Genomic DNA, 22,071 nt, shown 5'->3' with positions numbered 1-22,071 from the left:
ACTCTGTATCTCCTTATTAACGTGGGCTTTTAAATCTTGAGATACCTTGGTTTTTTAACGGTAGATTTGCATTTATTGAATATTCTTTACATTTATGCTTTTGGGAGCTATGCTTGTTACTTACTGAATGGGAAGTTGCTGAAGCTAATGAAAAGTATGTGTTTCAAGGTCTAAAATCTGTCAAGTCTGCATTCTGATATCCCATTTAAGAGCCTTCAGGATAGGAATGCCTCAGTAAGACTGTACTAAATATGGGTATGATTACAGAGTCTCTTTAGTTCCCCATTCTTTATTACTGGAGTCCTCATTTTGCTGGTAGCCAGGGCACTCTACATCTCATTGGCAGAATTGGTTCTTCTAATGCTTTTAATGAATTCAGAATTCTTTTAATGAATTCAGAATTTACACTAGTATTTCAGTCCTTTATTTCATCATCTTTATGTGTGTCTCAAATTTTGTAACTGGCACTTTGCCTAGATGGGTCTATATTCAGATCTGTTTATGCTGCTTGGATAGGATTTCCACAGCTTAAAAGATGCTGTTTTTTCCCCCTCAAGTTCCATGTCCATTATTGCATAACCGTGCAAATCCTACTCTTCCCTTTATTGGTAATAGGGTCCACATGCTTTCCTGTTTCTGTTACTTTTAGAAAGGCAGATAATTAACTTGGAATGTGCAAGCTCTGTCAGTATTTTGACTGCGACTGTGTCCAAACCCATTTTTACATAAGCAGATGGAGAGGATCACGGGGATCCTTAGCAATGTTGTTACTGGCTGTGTGGTTACCTGTGTGCTGCTGGGGTGTCTGAGGTGGTCCTGCTGCTGCTGAAGGGGGAGAGGGCTTTACTTTTACTTATCCTTTCTCCTCCTGTGTTGTCTGACTGTTTGGACATAGCCCTTCCTGCTGACTGCTGTGCTCATCTCTTCCCTGACCCAAAAGACAGTCAGCTTTTTTCCACTGAGTGTGTATCCTGTTGGACTGGTTCACAGAGGGGTCTTGTGAGAGCCAGAGCCTGCACAAGTAAGTGGCAGCAGCACATGTCTGGAAGAGGGAGTAAAACCTCTCCATTTTTGGCAGTGGTGAGCTGTTAATTTGCCTTTCTGCATCTTATGAAACTGTATCCTTCACTCCAGGGTGCTCACTGTCCAGTGGAACTCCTGTGCTCCTGTAAACCCTGATGTAACATGTTTTCCTTCCCTAGATGAGTTACAATCGGCACTTACCAAATTATGATCTCCAAGCTGACAAGTACTTTACAGCTGTTGTGAGGGGTCCCCTTGAGAGGTCAAATCCACACCCTTCTCATTTCCACCTGAGGGCTCTGGAGCACAAGCACACCAGGATCGCTGCTGCCCAGAGATCTGGAGACCACTGCTGTGTGTTCACAGTGTTGTGATTTGCCACTGTTGATTTCACACTAAGCTACTGCTTAGAAGCTGCTTGGAAGAGTGATCCAGTCCTGGATCAGCGCGTGTTGTAACCTCAGTGCTTTTTATGGCAACTTTCAGTTGTACAAATTTCAACCAAATACCAATGCAGGGCTTAAAAGATGCCCTTTGTACCCTCTTTTCAGCGGGCATGTATGGGCACCTAAAGGGTTGCTTGTTGGAGCTGGGTGCTGCACACCTCTGCATTCGAGCCTTGAGCTTTTGTTACCAGAGCTGTGGTTTAAAATCCAGTGTCTTGTTCCCTGCTGGTTCTATTCCCATCCTTGGCTCTTTTGTCTAGTGGAGATCTCCTTTGTACCAGATTTGTCAGATGTTTGTAGAATGGCAGTGTTGTGTTTTGACCCAGTGCTTGTGGAGTAGCTGCACGCTGGTGTAGCAGGAAGGGTCTGGTTCCTCAGATAGCTGGCTTGGCTGAGCCCCTCTTCCTGTAGGAGTACAAGGGAATTGGTGTTTTGTCCAGAGGCCTTGGCCCTGGAAATTCTTGTTTGGTGTTCGTGAATTTTTTTTTTTGGTGGTTTTTTTTTTTTTTTTTTTTTTTTTTTTTTTTTTTTTTTTTTTTTTTTGTTTTGTTTTGTTTTGTTTTGGCAGAAGAGAGCATATCCTGTGGACTTCTAGAAGCTTTCAGAGGAAAGCCAGCAGCAAATGAAAATTATGACATGCACAAGAAGGGTTAACTTAATATTTTGCATGTGTAAGGATAAATAAAGGACTAAAAAAACCGGTGTATTGGTTACTAGTGTTTTTGGGTTTGTTAAGTTTTTTCTTTCCCGTCTAGAATGTTGGCTAAAATCCAGCCCAGGTCAGTAGTGAGGTGTTAACTGCTCAGTTGTTTGTGTAAAATGTTTACGCTCCCTCCAGTCTGTTGCTCCCACCAAACTGGCCAGGATGCCATTTCATTCCTGTTTGTACAGAGCAGTGTCCCTTGCTGTAGTCTGAGCCAACTCACCTCCCTCCCAGAGCCAGTTGGGTCAGGATTGGCCATTTGCTACTGCCTTTGTCTGGGACTTCCTGGAAATGCCTGAGGATGTGTTTGCTGTCAGGCAGGGATCAGAAATAGATCTTGCATAAGAAGAGCCACTCCAGGAGAAGACTGTCAGAGGCTGTACTTACCCTCCTTGCAGTCCAAAGCTGTTTCCAATTTCACAGCTCACACACAGGGAGAGAAATGGAGACTCTCTAATTTGTGCAGATATTTGTTCCTTGTGATCTTTTACAGGGCTAGGTATAACTGCTTGTTGAACACCAGTCAGTTTGCTTCCCAAAGGAGAGGATTCTGACAATGGACTTGGTGGCAGGTGGAGCTCATAGCAGACTGCAGATTCAGGCTGAGAAATTGCAACTTAAATATTTTTAGTATAGGCCTGAGAGTCAGATTTGCTTTCTATTCTGATATATTATGGACTTGCCATGTTATGTTGGGCTGTTCAGGGCTGCATCTCAGTTCTCCATTTCTGAAAGGTACATTTCTTTTGTGCTGTCGAGGAAGTGTGAATGTTAGGGTGAGGATTCTGATTTGTGAGCCTTGTTGGGATTCAGGTGCAGTGGCTGCAGACTTTACTGCCTGCAGTTACTGCAGGCCACAGCCAGTTCTGCCAGTACAAAATGGAATATGTGGAGATTTAGGTTTAGGGTGTGGGACTGTGACAGCTGTGACTGAAAAAGGCTTCCATGTGATAAGTGCTGTAACTTGTGGGTGGGAGCATCATCTGAGGACAGTGGTACTTAAATCATAGCAGTCTGAATCCCTGGAGGCCAGGAGCTGGAGTACTGGGTAAGGCTGGTTACATTTTACCTTGTGATCCTTCTCTTGTGCAATTCTCTGTCCAGTGAAGTAGAGCCCAGCTTTGCTCTTCAGCATTGTGCAAACCTTGAGGTTAGATCAGCTTTTGCATGTGCTGTGTCACAGGATGTGCCACAGCTGTGATGTACAAACCCTTGACAAACTTTTCCTCATTCTCCTGAAGATTGTTCATGGAGCAGTGGAAGAATTTTTTGTGCTTATCCAGCTTTGGAAATGGTTTCCTGTTATTCAGGACTCTAAACAGCCCAGTGAATCTAGGTAGAAAGGAATCACACAAAGGATTATTTTCTATTTTAGCTTCACACAACCGTGAATCTCTGGAGGCATTCAAGGCTTGTGTAGCTGGATCTGGCATTCTCAGGAGTCTTTGGTAGCTGTGAAACTGAACATATTTATTTGTTTGGTAAGAAACATGGAACGTGAATTCAGTTTTCGGCAGCCAGCCTTAGCATAAGGTGTTTCTTCTTGGCATGAGCTGTTTGCTGCTCACCACTATAAACAGAGAGAAGTAAATATAAGATGTCTCTTTTCACTTCAGGTGTGGAGAAAACCATGCTATAAAAAAGAAGATGCTGTATGTGGCAGGAAATAACCCTTCCCTCCCTTCCTACACCCTGATCTAGCATTTCTGGAAATGAGAAATAAAGGGGAGGACACACCCCAGGGAGGGGGCAGCCTCTGAAAGCAGCTGTCACAGTGCTGAGCTTAGTTTGAGTGCTCCTTTTGGAGGCAATAGGTGCAGAATACAACAGCCCCCCTTGCTGCGTTTGTATGGCCTTGCTTTCCTCTGTGTTGTCCTTAGATCTTCAGTGCCAGTAAGAGTTTGTTCTTCCTGGTGTTTCTGGTGCCAGCTTTTGAATGTGATAGGTAAGGCAGTGGAGTGGACAGCTGAGGTTAATTTGAAAAACTTCAAAAGGCTACACTCAGTTTTAGCAGCTTTTTGTCCAAAAACCAAAAAAAAACATATTCAAACCGTATTTTGTTGCTCTGGAGCATTTTCCCATCTGACAGGAGAAGGGACTCTGACAGGAGAAGGGACTTGAATTACAAATCCCTTTCAGTGTGAGGATGCTCAGCACACTTGTGACATATTGAGAAATATTTATTTCTGACCACAAAAGCAGTTATGTACGTTGTGGGACTTCCATTATCTCAGCCACCTAATGAACTGTTCTGAGACAGTGGAAAGGGGACGGAAGTTTTGATCAGGAAGTTGGAGAAAGGCAGAATAACTATGTGTTTCTTTTTTGTAGGTGGTGGTTCATTTCTCTCAGTTTAAGCTGGAGTCTAGTTTAGTGCTCAGAGCTAAGTGGAAAAATTCTGCTCCTATGGGAAAATCATTTGTGGTTCCTTCACACAGCTTGGACTGTAGGCCAGGGAGTGCTGTGGATTTGTATTGTTTTATGCAGGAAACTGTGCTGACTCAATCTTTAAAGCACTTGCTTTAAGTCTCTCAGCCAGCACGCTGAGTTGGTGATCCCATGCCCTGTGGAACTAGTTAAGATTAGGTTACCTCCCTGCCAGCTTGGTGATGTGAACGGAGCCAGCAGCCACAGGATTTCCCAGCCTGCTGCATCCAAGATGTCAAGAGGTGGATCTGAGGTGCTCCCTCAAGGAATGGGGCTGTGACTCCCAGGGACTGTTGGTGTCAAGCTGCAGACTGGCCAGCTGGTTTTCCTACAGCGTCCTTGTGCCCTTGAGAGCCTTGCAGCTGCTGGGCTCCACAGCAGCCTGCTGACTCCACGTGATGCTGCCCAGTGCCCCAGCAGCCTCACCCTGCAGACAGATACACCACTGCTGCTCTGGCTGTCACAGAAATGCATTCCTTTGCAAGAACATGGTGTGGGCAGGAAGGATCTAGTGGTGATATTAATGGTTTTTCAGCACACCCAGCCATTAATAGCCCTCCTGCCCATCCGAGGGATCTGGTGGAGGGCCTGAGCTCACATGATGGCTTCTGTTGGGTTTTTGTAGCATACAGAGTTGCCTTATCTTCAGTTTTATGGTCAGGAGTCTGTCAAAAGCTCACTCTTCAGCTCAGCAGCACAAATGAGGCATCAGTGGGTACACAGCATGTGTAGCCCTAGGCACTGAGCCATGTCACAATTCCTGGGCTGAGAAGCCAAAATAAAATGTCAGTGTAGGTTCAGGTGGAAGCGGCAGGTAATGGTGAGGGATGTCTCCAGAAAAAGGAGCGTTTCAGTTGGAGCTGTCTGCTGGCTGCATCTTTTCAGGCTGCCTTTTTTTCTGGTCTGTATCTGAGCTGCAGATGAATTATGGGCGTCTTGACAGGAGGGTAGGTGATTTCTTTCAACTAATGGCAGGATGGGCTGGGTTTACAATTTGTGTTCTGGCCTAAGTTTTGAAGGTGAAAGTAGAACACTTCCATTTAAAGCAGACATTTTATTCACTTACTTGAATAAGAGCTCAATTCTGCCATTGGTCTTTTTAATATATTTTCTAAATGTGGTTGGAACCGTGCTTCCAAGAAACCTAATGAGTTTATCTAAAAAAACCGAAACCAACACCTCAGCAAGCTTCTATTGGATTAGTAAGTTGAATTAGTTTAGAAAGTGTCTGGTGATCAGCAGGGCAAGTTCCAGGAACAGCCTGGGTTTGCCTGGGGAAGGGAGGATCCCAGGGAGGATTGCCTGGGCCTTTCCCTTACACTGGCAGTGTGTGATGGTGTCAGCTCTGCTGGAACTACAGCCAGAGCACTCCAGGGGTTTGCAGTTCATCCCCAAAAGTGCAGTGAGTAGTTGCTGATAAACAGTTCCTGAAATTGCTTCACACAGGCTGTATTTGCACACTTTTACAACCCCAGGCTTGGGGTGGTAGTGGTGCATGTTAGTTGTGACCAGTTAGTTGGCCACAAGCTCTGGAATAAACTCTCCAGCTTGGGTCTCAGTGGTTGGGGAAGGAAGCCACAGTCATTGCTGCAGCTGCTCATGCAGACCACATCTCACACTGCAGTGTCTTGTCTTTGTTTAGACATTTGCTGATAGTGGTCAGAGCTGGGTGCATGTGCTGCTGTACTGGCAAGGCTCTCTGGTTTGGCTGTCAGTACTCCAGTTCTGGCACAGAAGGGATTCACGGTGCCTGCCACCACCTGATTCCAGCAGCAGTTCTGGCTGTCACAGGATGATCCTTGCTCAGTTTGTCTCTGCAGCCTGGGGTTGCCAGGCATGACTGCAGCTGGGAGGTTGCCTTTGCTTTCTGGGAGCACCCACACAAGTTTGTGAATCAGTGCTACAAGTGCAAAGTTTTGCTAGTTTTAAGGGGCAATTTTGGTCTGAAAATAGAGAGAAGCTTCAAAATTTTAATGGCTATTTTCTTTACTGTAATTTACCATGCCACATATTAATATTAGTTTGGACATTCGTTTTGTTAAGCAGTGACACAAGACATGACTTGCACCAATGCCTTGATAGTGAGAAAGCACAAAGCTTTAAACATTAGTACATTAAAGAGAGAGCTGAGTGATTTTACTGACCATGCAATCTGGACTTTCTCTAGGCAGGTCTGGGCAATGTGAAGTAAAAATCCCAGTGGCTGCTCTGTACTGATACTCCAGAAGTCGTTAGGTCTGGAAAATGACTTACCTTTTGTGGCTTGAATTTTTGTGTATCTTAAATAACAGTCTTCCCCTGCTTCACAAGAGAGCTGAGCACTTTTATGTGTCCTGTGTTCTAACCACCTTCCTGACATATTGGTTAAATTTTGGAAAACTTGGAGATGATATCTCCTCAAAATGTTTTAGACACTAAACCAAACTATTTTACATGCTTTCTGTATGTGTAAGCTGGAGAACTTGAGGATTTTAAGGGCATATAATTGCACTTTGGGTTTTTAGGGTCTCATTTTGATTTTAGTCTTTGTATTTTATTGCTTTTGTAGTTGCTGATCTTTTTGCATTTAAAAGCATTGATTAGAACCTGTTAATAAATGTCTTTTATCTTTTACCTGGAAGTCAATGTCTGCCTTTACCTGTTCATGATTTTCCTATTTCTGATAAGGCTTTTCCATTTTGCTGAGAAAAATCAAAATGGGAATTCCTGCCATCAGTGTTTGGGGCTCCTCACACCTTCTGCAGACAAACTCCAGGGCAGTGAGAAGTCCTAGCAAGGCTCCAGCAAGTCTTCTTGATGCAGGTCTTGTAGAGCACTGCAAATATTTCTTTTGAAAGGCTATTTCATAGGATAAATATACCCAGGCTCCCCATTCCTCTGCAGTTACTCACAATGTAAAACTGTCATGCCAGGGATTGGGTTACTGCCTTGGGCTGTCTCCCTGTGTGTGAGCTGGAGCTGCATTTACTCCTGGAGATGGTGGGGAGAAGACTTATTTGAACCTAATGAGACTTTTGAGGTTTGCATTCAGGGGTTTTGCAAAGAGGTGTCTCAGATGAGGCTGCAAGCTCAAACTGCAGTTCTGGAGATGCAATTCCCTTCCCTTCATTCTCTTAGGGGACAGCAAAAATCAAGGATTTGAATTCAGCATCTTGCAGGTACTAAGAAAAAAGGGCTGGAGAATGGTGTGTGATTCTGCCAGTGAGAGGTCTGCAATTCATATGACGCTGAGTGAGACATGATTAGCATTTAAAGTGCATCTTCTCATTGAGAGCTGCCCTTAGGGATAGCTTCATGTTTATTTCTATTTGCCAGTCCTCTAGGAATCTTCTGCTGCTGAAACCAGGAAAACTTGCAGCAGTTCTACGTACTTGGGTAAATAGTGGCCGGGAGGGAAATAGGGGACGTGCAGATCAGCTGCAGCACAGGAAATTCTGTAGTTTGTGCTCAGACATCTCATCCTGATTCCCCAGTGTGCTGTGTCTGGGCTGTCAGGGACATGTGGCACCAGAGATGCTGGGGGAGATGGGACTCTGGCTGAATGCATTTGCTCTGTGTGCTGGCTGCGTGAGGAATCCTGTCTCCAGTGCTACTCACTTTCCAGATGTCTCATGCAAGAAGCAGAGCTACAGGCAATGTGTGGTTTGATACATGTGCAGATGTGGCTTTCAGCTGTTGAAAATGAAAGGCTGATATCTGAGGCATTTGAAGTATCTTGCTTCAGTTATGCTTCCATTTCCTCCCCAGCAGTAGATGAGATGTGGAAGAAAATTGACCACCATCCTTTTGATCTACTCACTGTCTTGATAATGCTGTGATTTGCTGTGTCAGCATGGCTTAATAATCCTCAGTTGTTGAGAGAGATGAACTGCATATGGAAATCCTTTCTCCAGAGGAAAGCAAATTTAGATTTCTCTAAATCACCTCATTAAAAAAAAAAAAAGATAAATTTTAAACTGCTTATGAATAGTGGAAAATTATTTGCTTGAGGAAAAATTAGCATTGAAAAGCTGCTTGATGCCAGTTGGCAAATGTGAATTTGTCGATTCCTTGTCATGTAGGTTTTTTCAGAATTAATCCAAGATGTGTTCCGCTTCACTGTGTCCCCTTAATCCAAGAGCATTTTTGAGATGCACAGGAAAGGGGAAGTGAACAAAGTATGCTTTGATATGCATGGGAAAATACATCTATATATATATAAATATGTATTTTCTTTTTAGTAACTCACTCTGCCTATTTAAAGGGGCAGAGTCCAGCTCAGATTCCTAGAGAGAGATGCTGATGTGCGCATCAGTACAAAGGGACCCCGGTGTTACCCATTGCTGCTGCGGACTGCAGAGCGGTGCTGTGCTCGCCGGGCTGGTGTTACCGCTCTGTGTCAGACAGACCTGGGCTGTGGAAGCTGAGGAATGTGCCCCTGGCTGCACAGAGGCCGATGCTGCTGCAGGATGCTGCGTCTGCAGGCCAGCGAGTGCTGACACGCAGCGGTGCCGAAGGAGCCCGCCTTGGAGCCCCTGGAATGCCACGGAGCTGTGGGCTGGGGAGATAGCACAGGAATGTGCACTGCAGAACTTGATCTTTTCAGTGCAGCTTGAACTGGTAAATGGGGCTTTGCCTAAGGATTTGTTCTGCTCTTCTACCTTGCTACTTTGGTGGTAGAAGGGATGTTTTCTGACTGGTTCAATGCATTGCATGTCAGCGTGAGAGTTCTTGTCCTGAGCTGTGGAAATGACCAGCAGAGCTTTGCTTTTGCTGGGAATTACCTTGAACCAAAGCAGTTGGTATTAAAGGGCCGCTTGTACATACCTAACTAATGTGCAGAGCGGTGTGGAGGATTTGTAGACCAGAATCCCAAGGACCTCTTAATTTTGCTTTGGCAAAAGTGAGGAAAGGGAGAAAGGAGCAACTGATGTCCCTGGACCTCCAGGTGTCTTGGAGTGCTTTTAGTGGTAAAGATGTCCAAGGTGGCATCATTCTTTAACTGTCCCTTCTCCACAGGAAAATCTTTGTAGAAAACCCACCTGAATACAAACAGCAATGTCTCCCATACTGGGGAGGATGTGGTTTGAGTGGCCCTCAGGACTAAATGTGATTTCAGTCGAGCGTGTAATTTTTGGGTTGCCCAGTGGAGGGGAGGAAGACTGTCCTTCTGTTTCATGTTTTCACACAGCTTTACCAGGTGGTTGGCCAGGTTACCTGAGCCTGTGGAGGACCAGCCGTGCTCACGCTGAGGTGCTCTGTGCTGCAGTGCGCAGGGAGTTAGGGTTTTCTTGGCTGTGTAACTGCTCCAGAGTAGCCATGATAAGCAGGAGTGTCCAGGTTGGTGGTGTTCTAGCAGGTGTTCCTTTTGCACCGTCCTGAGCAGCACCCTGCAAATGGAGTGGAAAATACAGATTTCTATATGCACAGCCCCTACAGAGTCTTTGAAAGCTGCAGTGATTCTGCTCCATGCATTGTCTGTGAGCTGGCTTTTTGTTTGTGGGTTGTGTTAGTGGCTTGTTGTAGTCCTGAGAGCAGAGAGAGGGGTGATCCTGGGGAGGAGCAGTGCTTTGAAGGTCCGTTATAGCTCTGTCGGTTTACTTTACTGCTACAAAATGGTTAAATCTATTCTCTTGAGATACCTAAATGTATGGTCTTCATCCTTGGGAGGTTCTGCCTCCTGGAGCTGTGTCTGTGGTATCCAGAGAGTATTTGGGGCAGCGGTGAGGCTGTGGTGAGGTCAGTGTGTGTGGTTGTTTCCGGAGGACTGGGCGGGAGCTCTGTGGAGATGCGCGGCTCCGTGGGGAGGTGCAGCACACGTGGCACCGCCGGCAGTTCCTGTGTGCTGGAACAGGGACAGGTTCCCGGCTCTTGCGGGGCTGAGCCGGTGAGGTGAAGGCACTGCCAGGCTGGGCACTGCCGTGCATTTCGCCGCTGTGTCCCTGTGAGGGTGGTGGTGGTGCCCTCTGATGGACGGTGCCGCTGGGCACTGGCCCGAGCACTGCCTTGCGGTGGCCCAGTCAGCTGCTGTGGGGACTAAGCGGCTGATTCGCACGTCCTGCAGCACTGTCCCTCAGGAGTCACCTTGGGCAGGAACACTTCATTACCCAGTAAATCGATCGAGACTTTAATATTTCTATTTAAGCATTTAATATTCTATTTAAGGAACGGTCACTGTAGTGAACTCAGTGCTGTCACAAGAGGTGCAGCACTGCACAAGGCACAGCATCCCTGTCACAGTTCATCGGGTTACAGATGCTGGTCCCTTTTGCAAAAGAGAGAGTGATGCATCTTTTTCTATTAGTAAATCTCCATTCTTTCCCCTCATCTCTTATCTCATATTGTCTTCTGGTAGTTGTATAAATCCTAAATGAATGCACGGTGCTTTGGGACCTTTTGGGATGAAGTGCTTCATGGAAAACAAAATGTGAATCCCTTTGGTTGTTATCTGGTTGGGTTTTGAATAATAGCCTCAAGTCACGCTCTGAACTGTAGAACTCCTTGGGCTGACCTCCAGGGGAGCGGCCTGCAGCCCGTGCCTGTGCACTGGGGACTCGCTTCCCTCTGGCAGGGTGATGTCCGTGAGGTGGGACGGTGCCACTGCCCCTCTCACCCTGCCCTCGCCGGCGACGTTCTGCTGCTGCTCTTGGGCCCTTTAAACGGGCGCAATTTCCCATTTCAGCAGAGTTTCAGGGAGCTGTGGTTGTTTCAGGGAGCTGAGATTGGATCCGGGAACAGCAGCGGGGAGGGACGGGAATGGGGAAGACCTTCCCTGTCATGGCTGTGAGCTTGGAGCGGCGGGGGCGCAGGAAAGGGAGGACAGGGGATTGCAGGGCTTGGGGGCGAGCAAGCACCGGGAGAAGTCCTTTCGCATCGGAAAACCGGTGTGTAAGCGCCTTCCCTGTGCCGCCGGCTTGGGGTGGTGCCTTCGTGCAGCTGCTTCGATATCAGTTGTAAAGTTGGAGTTTAGTTTGAGTAACCGAGTAATTCCTCTCCGGCCTTTTCTCCTCCCTCCGCTTTCCGTTCCTCGGCTTTGCCTTGTTTGCTCAAGTCAGGAAGGGGGAGGGCACGGGGGCGGTTAATCATTAATCTTAACTCCTTCACAACCATGGGCCTCAGTGCTCCTGCTATTTCCAGACCTCCCTTCTTCCGCAGACCTGTAAAAGTAAACCGGCGCGTGTAGCCGAGCTCAGTCTGTGTCATCAGCAAAAGGCAGTGGGTGTCTGTCCCATGGATCATCAGCACAGACTGGAGCCGAGCAGGGGAGTGTCTGTGGCGAGATGGTTACAGCCGCCGGTCCTGCACTGAGGGCTGGAGGTGGAAAAATGGTTTGCGTCCCCTCTGCAGGGCCGGAGGAGCCCAACACCCTCACGGGATTTTCACTTCCTGGTGGAGTTTGAATTGCCTTTGTCATTGGAGGGGAGAAGCAAAAACCACTCCTTCTGGGCAAACACTCCTCTGGGAGGTTGTGTGCGTGAAACCTCCAGTCACAGGACCTGCCTGACTGCAGGAATTGCGGTTCATCGGCAGTTCCCTGGAGGTATGTGCCTTTCACTCTGGAATCCACCAGCTGTTCTTTTGCTTGAAAAGAAGATTCAGTTCATTTTTCCCAGCTGCGGAATACTTGTCTCCCTTCAGAGAATCTGCTTCTGGGATATTTTGGTCCCTTTAGGAAGATAGATCCTGTGACTTTAATGGTTTGGAGCATTTTTGAACTAAATGAAAGGTGTATAGAAATAATTTAACACAGCATTTAATTTGCTAATGGCTGTATTCTGCTCTCTGAGTGCAGGACTGCTTATTTTTTATTTTGTGATGCTTTGGTTTTTGAAGAGTAAATATAAAAGCAGTGCCTTCCTCATCTTGTAATGCAATAATACATTTTTTTGAGGGCTTGCTAAGTGCACTGGCTGCTGTGGAGGGCTGTGCTCAGGAAGTGGCTCTGGGCTGGCAGGTGCTGCCCGGGTTGCTGTGGGCAGCCATTAGTGTGAGCAGTTGCTTGGTTGCTATTCTGGTGCCACCAGCTCCTTGTGACCTGGTGGGGGACACTGCAGGGTGGCCACACTCAGGCTGAGACCCTGTGCCCCAAACCTGAGTGTCAAGTACCTGCTGTGTGCAGGAGAAGGGGTCTGCTGAGTCTCTCTGAGGACAGCGCAGGGGGAAGGGAGATCCAGGGGGGTTCACAGAGTGTCCCCTCCTAATTCTGCTGAGGTGCATTTTTTTTTTTTCTGGCTGAATTCCACATGTCCAAGGGGACCTGCCAGGTGTGTCCTGATGCTGTTACATGGAGAGCTTATGTCTCCAGTGAACTGACTCCTCTCAAACATCCTTGCAGAGGTGTGCACTGGTGCTGCTGCCCCAGTGGAAAGCCGGGCATGTGGCCAGGGAGGCTTTCTTTGGAAAGCGAGCGCAGCACAGACCTGCAGGCACTCACGGGAGTTCCCCCCACAGGAGCTGCAGTGGGCTCTGCTGGGAGGACACAAGGGCTGGAAGGTCCAACAGGTCAGGATTTACCTTTGAGTCACCCCAGAGGAAGGCAGGGTTGGGAATGGGCAGAGGATACATATGCAGGGAGAAATCCAGAAGGTTGGGAATGCCATTTTATGCCTAATGTCTGATGGGACTGTGAGAATTTTGAGAAGTGCTAACTGTGTCATGTGGGTCCTCTGCCTGGCATGAGTGACGGTGTTTCTAGCATGGTGGAGGTTTTCCTTCTCTTGAGGAATTTGTGAGCAGTCTCCACCCATCTAGTTAAGAATTGTTTCCAGAAGAAATGGCATTTACCTGGCAGCCTCTGGAAACTTGTTACCTGTTTGTATGATGTACTGAGAGGGATTTTTGTCATGAGAACTGAAATACATCCTTTTACTGCACTGATGGACTAATCTGAACATTTCATGCTTCTTCCACCACCTTGGGCTCTGGAGAAGACACCTCCTGAGATCTTGTTTCCTGCAGAAAGCAGTGCCTGCGGCCACAGTAAATGACTCTGTGATGATGTGGGGCCTGTAATTAGTCTGTGTCAATATCCTGTTAGAGTACATCTCTGGTCAGGCTTGCCTAGGTTGCACTTCTGCAGAGTGCAGTGAGACTGTGGGTTCCTGTTGTTGGATGTTTCCAGTTAAGGCAAAAATCTGAGACTGACACAGCTTTTCTGGCTGCTTTGCTACATCTTGGTGTTTTCTTTGTAGTAGAAGTTTGATTAACTCGTTCATTCCTGAGCAGCAGTAGTGTTTTTCAGGGCATTTGGTAGATTACTCGAGATGAAAAGTCCTCCCAGAAAACTTCTGATTCAGATACATTAAATGAGAAGAAAGAGACAAAGCTCTAGTCCAGGCTTTTACCATTTTGTTGGGGTTTTTTTTGCTTTCCTGCAGACGCCTTACTGGCAGATCTGGAATCAACCACCTCACATATCTCCAAACGACCCGTCTTTCTCACGGAGGAAACTCCTTACTCCTACCCAACTGGAAACCACACGTACCAGGAGATTGCTGTGCCGCCGCCGGTGCCCCCGCCACCTTCCAACGATGCCCTGAATGGCACTGTGATCGACCCCTTGGACCAGTGGCAGCCCAACACACCCAGATACGGCCACCAGCAGGTGAGTGGGTGTGTGCGGGTGGGAGGGTGCTTGTTTTCTAAGTGCAGGGTCTCAGCAAAGTAAGGAGGAGGAAATAGCAAAAAGTGAGGATGAATTTAGCTATGGAGCAGGGAAATGGGGGGGAGGTGGGAGTTTTTATTAGAACTAACTGGTTGGAGTAAATGGCAGAAAAGAATTTGAAAGCCATCTTCGTTGTGCTGACAAAATGGTGGTGTGATGAGATTAGTGTTAGTCATCTGTCTTGGGCCTGTGGAAGGCAGACTGGGGGTTTCCAGCACAAAGCTGTGACTCATAGGCAGGTCTGAAGTAAGGGGAAAACTGTTCCTGGTGTAGCTCATCTGATAGACACTGGCTTGACTAAAGAGCAGATAATTTTTTTTTGTTCTGCCTTGTCAATGCATGGGTTTGCAATGCAGTAGTGTACATATTATTTTTGTATTCTCTGTTTCCAATGCAAATCTTGTTTCCACAGCCTCAGTCCCAGTCTCCTATATACAGCTCTAGTGCCAAAAGCTCCAGTGCCTCCATTCCTAAGGACGGGCTCAACTCTCCTACTCCCCGTGCCAGTGAAGAGGAACACGTCTACAGGTATCCTGTCCCTTTTAAGAGATAAGCCTGACTCACAACTTGAGCTTGCTGAGGGTCAAGCTGTCTTCTATAAGTGGAAACAAACACTGCTCTCTGTGCGTGTTACATTGCTTTGTGTCAGTTTTGATTGCCTCTTTTGTAACATGCCACTGTAACTTTCATACTCACTTCAAACTTTGACCTGGCCCTTGAGCTTGCTCAGCTGCAGGAGGTTAAAGATCTATCAGACACAGCAGGATCTGGATTGTGTTGTGAAGGATATGATCCAGACACAAGTGACAAATCCACCCCCCTGCTAAACAGCACAAAAGTTCTTCAGGAGGTGGATGGCCTTTGGGTTATTTTTCCCTGGGAACTCAGTACTTGTGGCCTGGAGCGTTGTGCAGGGACTTGAGTTTTCAGGTAAATTCAAGCTTCTTAAAACTTCCATCTCAGTAGGTGATTGATAGATAGCAAGTTCACACTTGCAAAGGCAGCTGCTCTCACTCTGAGAGGCTGGAGGAGTAGCCTGCACAGTAGGACAGACCTTTCTGCTGACATAGGGATGAGTGATGCAGAGGCTGTCAGAAGTTCATCCTAGGCACCTTTCTACACTTTGGAGACTGGTGTTTCTTTGGAGTCATAATCTAATCATGCCAGCTCTTTCTGCTGTGCAGGAAGTTGCTTCCAACCAGAACTAATTCTGGTTAGAGCTCAGCTCCTCTCTGGGCAGCCTAGGCAGAGATGGTCCAATGGAGATGGTAATTGCAGTTTTTTCAGATGACTGCATGCAATTAGTACGGAATGAAGGTAATTAGAGCCATAAGTACTCTTGAACAAGGGTCTGGCATGGCTTGGTTCTGGTGTGAATTGTAGCTGATGTGTTGGTTCGGTGTGAAGTATGTTCTCCTCAGATTGCAGTTGGAAATCTTGTTTTTCAACCCGAAGAGAAGGATAACTTCCCTTATGGAATTCATAATTGTCACTGGTGTTACAGGTGTCAGAGTCCTTAACCTGCTAGATACTAACTTTTTGAGCATAATGTGGTCCTGTGCACAAGGCAGAAGTTCCCATTTTGGATTTGGAAAATATCTTTTGGATAAAATAAGAACCTCTAGAACATTAAAAAGTTATTTCTTCATTTGTAAAACCGTGAGAAAAAAATGTTCCTGCTATTGACAATGGAAGGACTTTACTACAGTGTAACTGCTATAAAAATCACTGCATTGATGTGAAGTTCTGCTTTGGAACAGTTTGCAATTCTGTGTGGTAAATTGATATCACTCATATAAGACTAGCAGTAGTTACAGCCAGTGCTTTATATATGCCTTTATATATTTAACACAGTAGAAAATAATACCAAGTTACTTTCTTATGAATTGATTAGAGTTTCCCAAATTAAAGGTGTGAGGACTTGGGGAGACCTTGAGTGTTGCAAGAGGCTGTGACATCTACTGCTTCTCAGTTTCTGCTACTAACCTGAGGCTTGTGCTTTGCCCCTGTCTCCAATCTGTGCTAGCCCTGCATTCCCTTGCTCGGGGAGGAGGCTGTTGCTGCTTGGTGTGGTGTCAGCAGAAACAAGTCATTTTCCCATATGTGAGCTAATGGTTCTGCTGCTGTTCTGTGCATTTTGGCTCTACAGACAGTTAACTCTTTCATACAGGGCTGGGCAGCACGTAGTCCTAAAATCAGAGGCCCTGTCCATCAGTGCTAAGAATAGCAGTGGCTGTGTTTAGTCATGCCACAAAGCATGTGTCTTCTTTACCCCCAGAGCTAAAAGCATCAGCCTGAAAAGACCACAGCACATGTGTAAACTTTGGGAACCAAACTAATGAGTTTCCCTCCATCCCTCTGCTATATCTTGATGCAGAAGTTTCACATTTCTCTTTTATCTTCAGTTTCCCAAACAAGCAGAAGTCTGCGGAACCATCTCCCACGATGACCAGCTCCTCTCTGGGCAGCAACCTCTCAGAACTGGACAGACTCCTTCTGGAGCTGAATGCTGTTCAACATACTCCTGCCAGTGGCTTTGCAGCAGGTAAGGAATAGGAAGACATTTGGTATGAGTGGATAATATGATTCTCAGAATAGTAGCTTGCTTTTTCTTTCCAACATCCTTAGTGAGAGAGACCCCTCCAGCCCTTAGTCATAGATTCATTTAGTGAGGGTGGGATCTCTTGAGGTCTGAGCTGCAGCACCCTGCTCAAAGCAAGGCCAACTTCAAAACTGCCTCTAACTAAAGTTTCAAAGTTAGTTTGGGTTGCTCAGGCCCTTGCACTGTAAAGTTTTTAATATCCTTGAAGATGGATGTGCCACAAGGTTTCTGGACAATGTTATGACTTGCTTGTGATAAGCATATGTGTGTGTGTGGAATGGGACTCTGAATGGCTCTTTTCTGCTCCCTTTTTTTCAGATGAGGCTGGCAGAAGCCCATCACTGCCCAGCGTGGCTGGCCCTCACTATGTTGTGCCAGAGAACAGCAGCTCAGGGGCAGGGAAAGCTGCACCCCCGACAAAAGAAAAGCCAAAGCGAAATGGTGCACGTGGGATCGAAGATGTGCGTCCCAGTGTGGAGAGCCTGCTGGATGAGCTGGAGAGCTCCGTGCCAAGTCCAGTGTGAGTAATGTTTGGTGGTTGCAGGCTTGGGTGGGGTGGGATGGGCTCCTGGGGGAATGGTGACTGTAGCTGCTGCAGGAGAGTGACGGATGGAAGATGGGCTTTGTCTGAAGGGTCAGAAGTCAGGCGGGTACTGGTGCTTTGCAATCTACTTCTGGGTGGAAAAATGCATGTCATCCATTAGAGGTAGACTGTTCAAGCTCAGATTTACAGCTGAGCTCAAACAAAAAATGAATGTTGAGGCATCATCTGTTTTTTAGCGGATGGGATGTGCGTGCACATGTGAGGCAGGGTCTGCACTTGTTGGGGAATCTGGACCAGGTTGGACTGTGCTGATGAAACTCCTCATGCTTTGCTTACTTGGGGGAACAGTGGGACTGCATTCTAGGAGTGCCCTCCCATGTTTAAACACACTCTTCTTAACATTTTATTTTAATTTTTCCCCCTGGCCAGGCCTGCAATCACTGTGAGCCAGGGTGAGGTGAGCAGCCCTCAGCGTGTCACCGCCAGTCAGCAGCAGACCCGAATTTCTGCTTCTTCAGCTACACGAGAACTGGATGAGCTGATGGCATCTCTCTCTGACTTCAAGGTACCCTGACATGACAGCTTAATGCTTAATCTTGTCCCTATCCACCCCAGTCTCTCTTGCCTCTTAACCACATTTGCTGACCTTGGTTGGTCTCCAGAAGGCTTCTTTTACTTCTCACATTTGCTCTGATAAACTTCCTGTGGTGTATTTGTGCTTTCTGAGTGGGGTTGTAGGTGTCCATGACTGCTATAAATTCTCATCACTGGCAGGGTGAGGCAGTTCTGGGATCTGTTTTTCCTTCAGTTCTGCAGTTTGTCTGTTTGCCACGGATAATGAGCTTTGTTACGGCTCTGTACAGAGTGAATTATTCTGCTGTGCTACAACTTAATGAGAAGGACAGAGGCATGGGACACCACTCTGCTTACTGACAGAGGCCAGGCCCTTCTGTTCTGTTCATCCCAGTCCAGTGGGATGACTCCTCTCTGGAGTGTGTTTTTACCCTGATGTGCTTTCCCAGAGGGGAATGGATATTCCAGGCATGTCGTGTGTGCGCTGAAGCCTTTACATCAAACAGAAGGAGATTTCAAAGGTTTTATCTTAAAGAAAATCTCTTATTCATTAAAGTTTCAGCTTCTTGTGGGGGCAAAGGATGGCCAATACTATGGAGTGTCAGCATATGTACTTGAATAACTTTTTCTTTATTCATGTGGGTGTGTTACCATTCCTGCACTAGATGATGAACTGTGGAGGTTGTTTTCATGAGATTTCATTTAACCATACTCATGGCAAAATGAAAAATACTTTCTCACTTTCTACTTTCAGCTGCTTTGCTTATAGTTTTAGTGAACTATTAACTTGGATTTCTTCTGAGAGAGGTGGAGAAAGCAAATATACTGGATAATCTCTTTGTTAGGTTTGCCTTTTTTACATACCTATCTGCTTTACATACCTATCCTAAATCAGTTCCTAACTCTCTGTTTTATTCCTGTATGGAAGATTCTGCTGGATGATTGAGATTTCTTGTCTGTGCTGAACTCCACCCCTCCTAGATGACATTAGGTGGATCAGCCAGAGCTGAGCAATGTTTCATGAGGAGAGGCACAGAACATGTAGTGACATCTTTTGCTCTTTGCTGTTCTTTCTGTTCTTGGTGGGTCCCATGGAGGTCAGTACAATACCCAGAATTACGACAAGTGTGTGAGTTCAGAGCCTAGCACTGGGCACACGTGTTCTGAGAAGCTCCACTTGCCTTGTGCTTGCTGGAATGAAATCCAGTCTGCCATTCCTGGCACATGCACCTAAATCAGTGAGAATCTGTGAGTTCCTGAATGTTTTCTCTAGACTTACTGTAGTGTGTATTTAGTCATTTGCAAATATTGACACCTTAGTGTTGCCTTTTTTCTCCTTCTGAGGTCCTAGGGTGTAGTGCAGGATAGCCACAAGCTCTGTTCAGCCTGGTTGAAACACTGCAGTGTTGTGAAGCTGGAGAGAGTTCCCACTTGTGCTTCTGGCATTCCATGCCCTGCTCCTTCTGTGTGCTGTAGGAGCTGAGCCCTGTGGCCTTGTGCCCCTGCTGCTTTTATCAGGAAACTAGCTGAGGGTGGGGCCAGCCTTTGCTCCCAGGTGAGCTCTTGGCAGCTGAGAATGACCTTGCCCAGCACAGCTTTCTTTGGCGAGATACAGGGAGTGGACATTTTTAAATGTGGGTATTCAGTACTTTGCACTCTTGAGAAGCTTTAGAATCTCCACTAAAACCTGTGTGACAGAGATAAGCTGCTGTGACTAATGCCACCTGCCTTCCTGGCTTAGTTTTCAGTTGACTTCAGAGACCAAATTGAAATACAGCAAGATATTAAGATTTGGGCTTTATTAAGCACAGCAATGGTGTTTTTGTGAAGCGTTGAACTCATCTGTGCCTAAACATTCTTCCTGGAGCACAAGGAAAGGAACATGGAACAAAGGAACATGGCTTCTGTGATCAATTCCCTTTTGTTAATGATGTCATAGACTGTTTTTAAATTACTGTCCTTTTCTCCTGTCATCCAGGTTGCTTCATTTTCCCTTCAGTCCTTTTTGTTTGGTTATACCTCTTCTCTTTGTGCCAGCTGGGGGTGTTAACTTGGCTGTAAAAATGTGTTCTAGTCTGTACCAGTGTCAGAATATAAGGGAGACAAGGGGAGTCCTTGCAAAGGTGGAATATGAAGGGCTGCTGTTTGAGTGTCAGACCTGTGTGTGAGTGCAGGATACAGGATAAAAAATGCAAATATGATGTGTAATTAGTTGGAATTGATAGAAGCTGCAATAGATGAGGATAGGAGGACTGGAGGGCACTGGTGCTTGATTTGCCTTGTACCCCCAAGTAAAAGGTGATGATACGTTACCCTTTTATTATATTTTGCTCACTCTAATTTGTTGCCCCTTCTTTTTGCTTACAGAATTCATTTGATTTTGGTTATCTGGTTAATCGGTCATCAGGCACTGAGATTACTTAATGCACTTGTTTTTTTACCCTCTGCCATTTCTGTGTAATGTGATGCCTGCTTACTGCATAGCTGGATACTTGTAGTTAACTGTTCTGTTACTGTTGAGGGCTCACCCATTGCTCTTAGTTTGGAATTAGTATGGTTTCAGTGTGTTGTAAATACTGATGTTTGAGCAAAATGTTACTCTTGCCTTGAAAGTGACTACTTCATTTCAGGAAGTCTGGAAACCAAATGTGAAGTGCAGCATCAAACCAGGTTACTTTTACAGGTGTACCCAGCTTAGGCAAAATTCAGGGAGAGGGCATATTGGGATATTCCCTCATTTTAATATATTTGCTAGTCATTTTCCTCTCAGCTGTGACTGTGGTCACAGTAGCCTGGCTGTGCTACTCGAAGGGAAGAGCAATCTGTAATGAAATTTGGTCTCTTATTGCTCTTTCCTTTCTGAGAACAGTCTCCTTTAGCACTACTGGTGTGACTTAGCAGGCGTGTGCATGTGTGCCAGCTCCTGGCCCCTCAGCATGGCAGGAGCTCAGGTCAGCTGAAGGTTATTATTCTTCCATTTACTGACAGGTTTTGTGCATGTTCTAGTTAATTATATTGGTTTTTTTTCATTATAAGTATCTCAGAAAGGTAAGTGGAGACTGAGAGCTAGCATACATGGGGCTTAGGAAGTTGTGTGCCCTTCCACCTCAGAGCATAAGCATCTGACTTCTTTAGGCTTCTCTGGAAAATATGACTAAGAGTTAGAGCAGGTCTTGATAGCTCTTGGATTTGGAAATCCTTTGTGGGTACATTTTTAAAATTGAGAAGGCACAGTCTTTATCTTAGGTTGACCTGCTGTGTGAGCTTGTCCAGGTCGCTGTTCTGAGTCTCCCTTTGTAAGAAAAAGGAGTAGTATTGCTTTGTCTCCTAGAGTTTAGTCAGGAACCACTGGAAGTGGGAAAAGAAGTACCCATGATCTTTTGTTTTCAAAAGATCCTGTAAGTCAAGGAAAATCAAAACCTATTTATTAATTGCTCTTCCTAGAATGTTTTTTGGATCAAAATTAATACTGATTTTATTACAATGTCAATGTGGAATCTTTGGCCTAAGGGGGAGAGGCTATTCTGCCACCTAAGCAATGCTCACGAGGGCATGGAATGACTGACAGGCTCATATAGATTCAGTGTGTGTCACTTCCAAGGTGAGATTAGTGGTGTGAATAGAACAAAGCCCATGTCATCTGCTCATGCTATGAATGCCCTGAAGCTTTGTTTTCACTGCCATGAACTCAGCCAACTGGAGCATTTTATTAAGTGTATCAAGAAGAAAATGTCATGCTTTGTTCTATTCATTGATTGAATTTTTTGCAGCTTTGGAATATAAAATTTACATGTCTGACTGTGAGTAAATTTACGTGGCCTTTATTCACAGTTGAGACACTCCTGGGTTTGGAGCTGGCTTCCCAGCAGTGGCAGTGGCCATGCCACACCCCCATCACAGCTGCAGGTGAACACTGAGAAGGGCCCAGGGAAAGGATCCCAGTGGCTGTAGAACTCATGAAGATCAGGACAGTGTCATACTGGTTCTGCTCTTCGGCGTCTCATTTTTCTTCCTTACTCTTGGAAGTAACAATTTGGGTCAACATGGCTTTTTGATTTGGAAGTAATGATTCTTATAATGCTTAATTCTGTGCCTTTTTCTTCCTTCTCC

At 46.0% G+C, this 22,071-nt stretch overlaps 1 protein-coding gene across 3 annotated transcripts in view; it reads left to right on the top strand.

Moving 5' to 3' along the window:
- The window catches only part of PXN (paxillin), a 45,484-nt gene that overhangs the window by 10,409 nt on the left and 13,004 nt on the right, over positions 1–22,071 (top strand). For all 3 annotated transcript variants that reach the window (XM_041420251.1, XM_041420249.1, XM_041420250.1), the window contains exons 2-6: positions 13,956–14,182; positions 14,655–14,770; positions 16,648–16,787; positions 17,163–17,364; positions 17,818–17,953. In XM_041420251.1, coding sequence (XP_041276185.1) covers positions 13,956–14,182; positions 14,655–14,770; positions 16,648–16,787; positions 17,163–17,364; positions 17,818–17,953 — 821 coding nt within the window. The remainder of the gene's footprint in view (positions 1–13,955; positions 14,183–14,654; positions 14,771–16,647; positions 16,788–17,162; positions 17,365–17,817; positions 17,954–22,071) is intronic.

The sequence above is a fragment of the Onychostruthus taczanowskii genome, unplaced genomic scaffold (genome assembly GCF_017590055.1).
Source record: "Onychostruthus taczanowskii isolate IOZ18803 unplaced genomic scaffold, ASM1759005v1 scaffold64, whole genome shotgun sequence".
In the NCBI taxonomy this organism is placed as follows: Eukaryota; Metazoa; Chordata; class Aves; order Passeriformes; family Passeridae; genus Onychostruthus; species Onychostruthus taczanowskii.
This window is presented reverse-complemented; position numbering and strand designations above follow the sequence as displayed.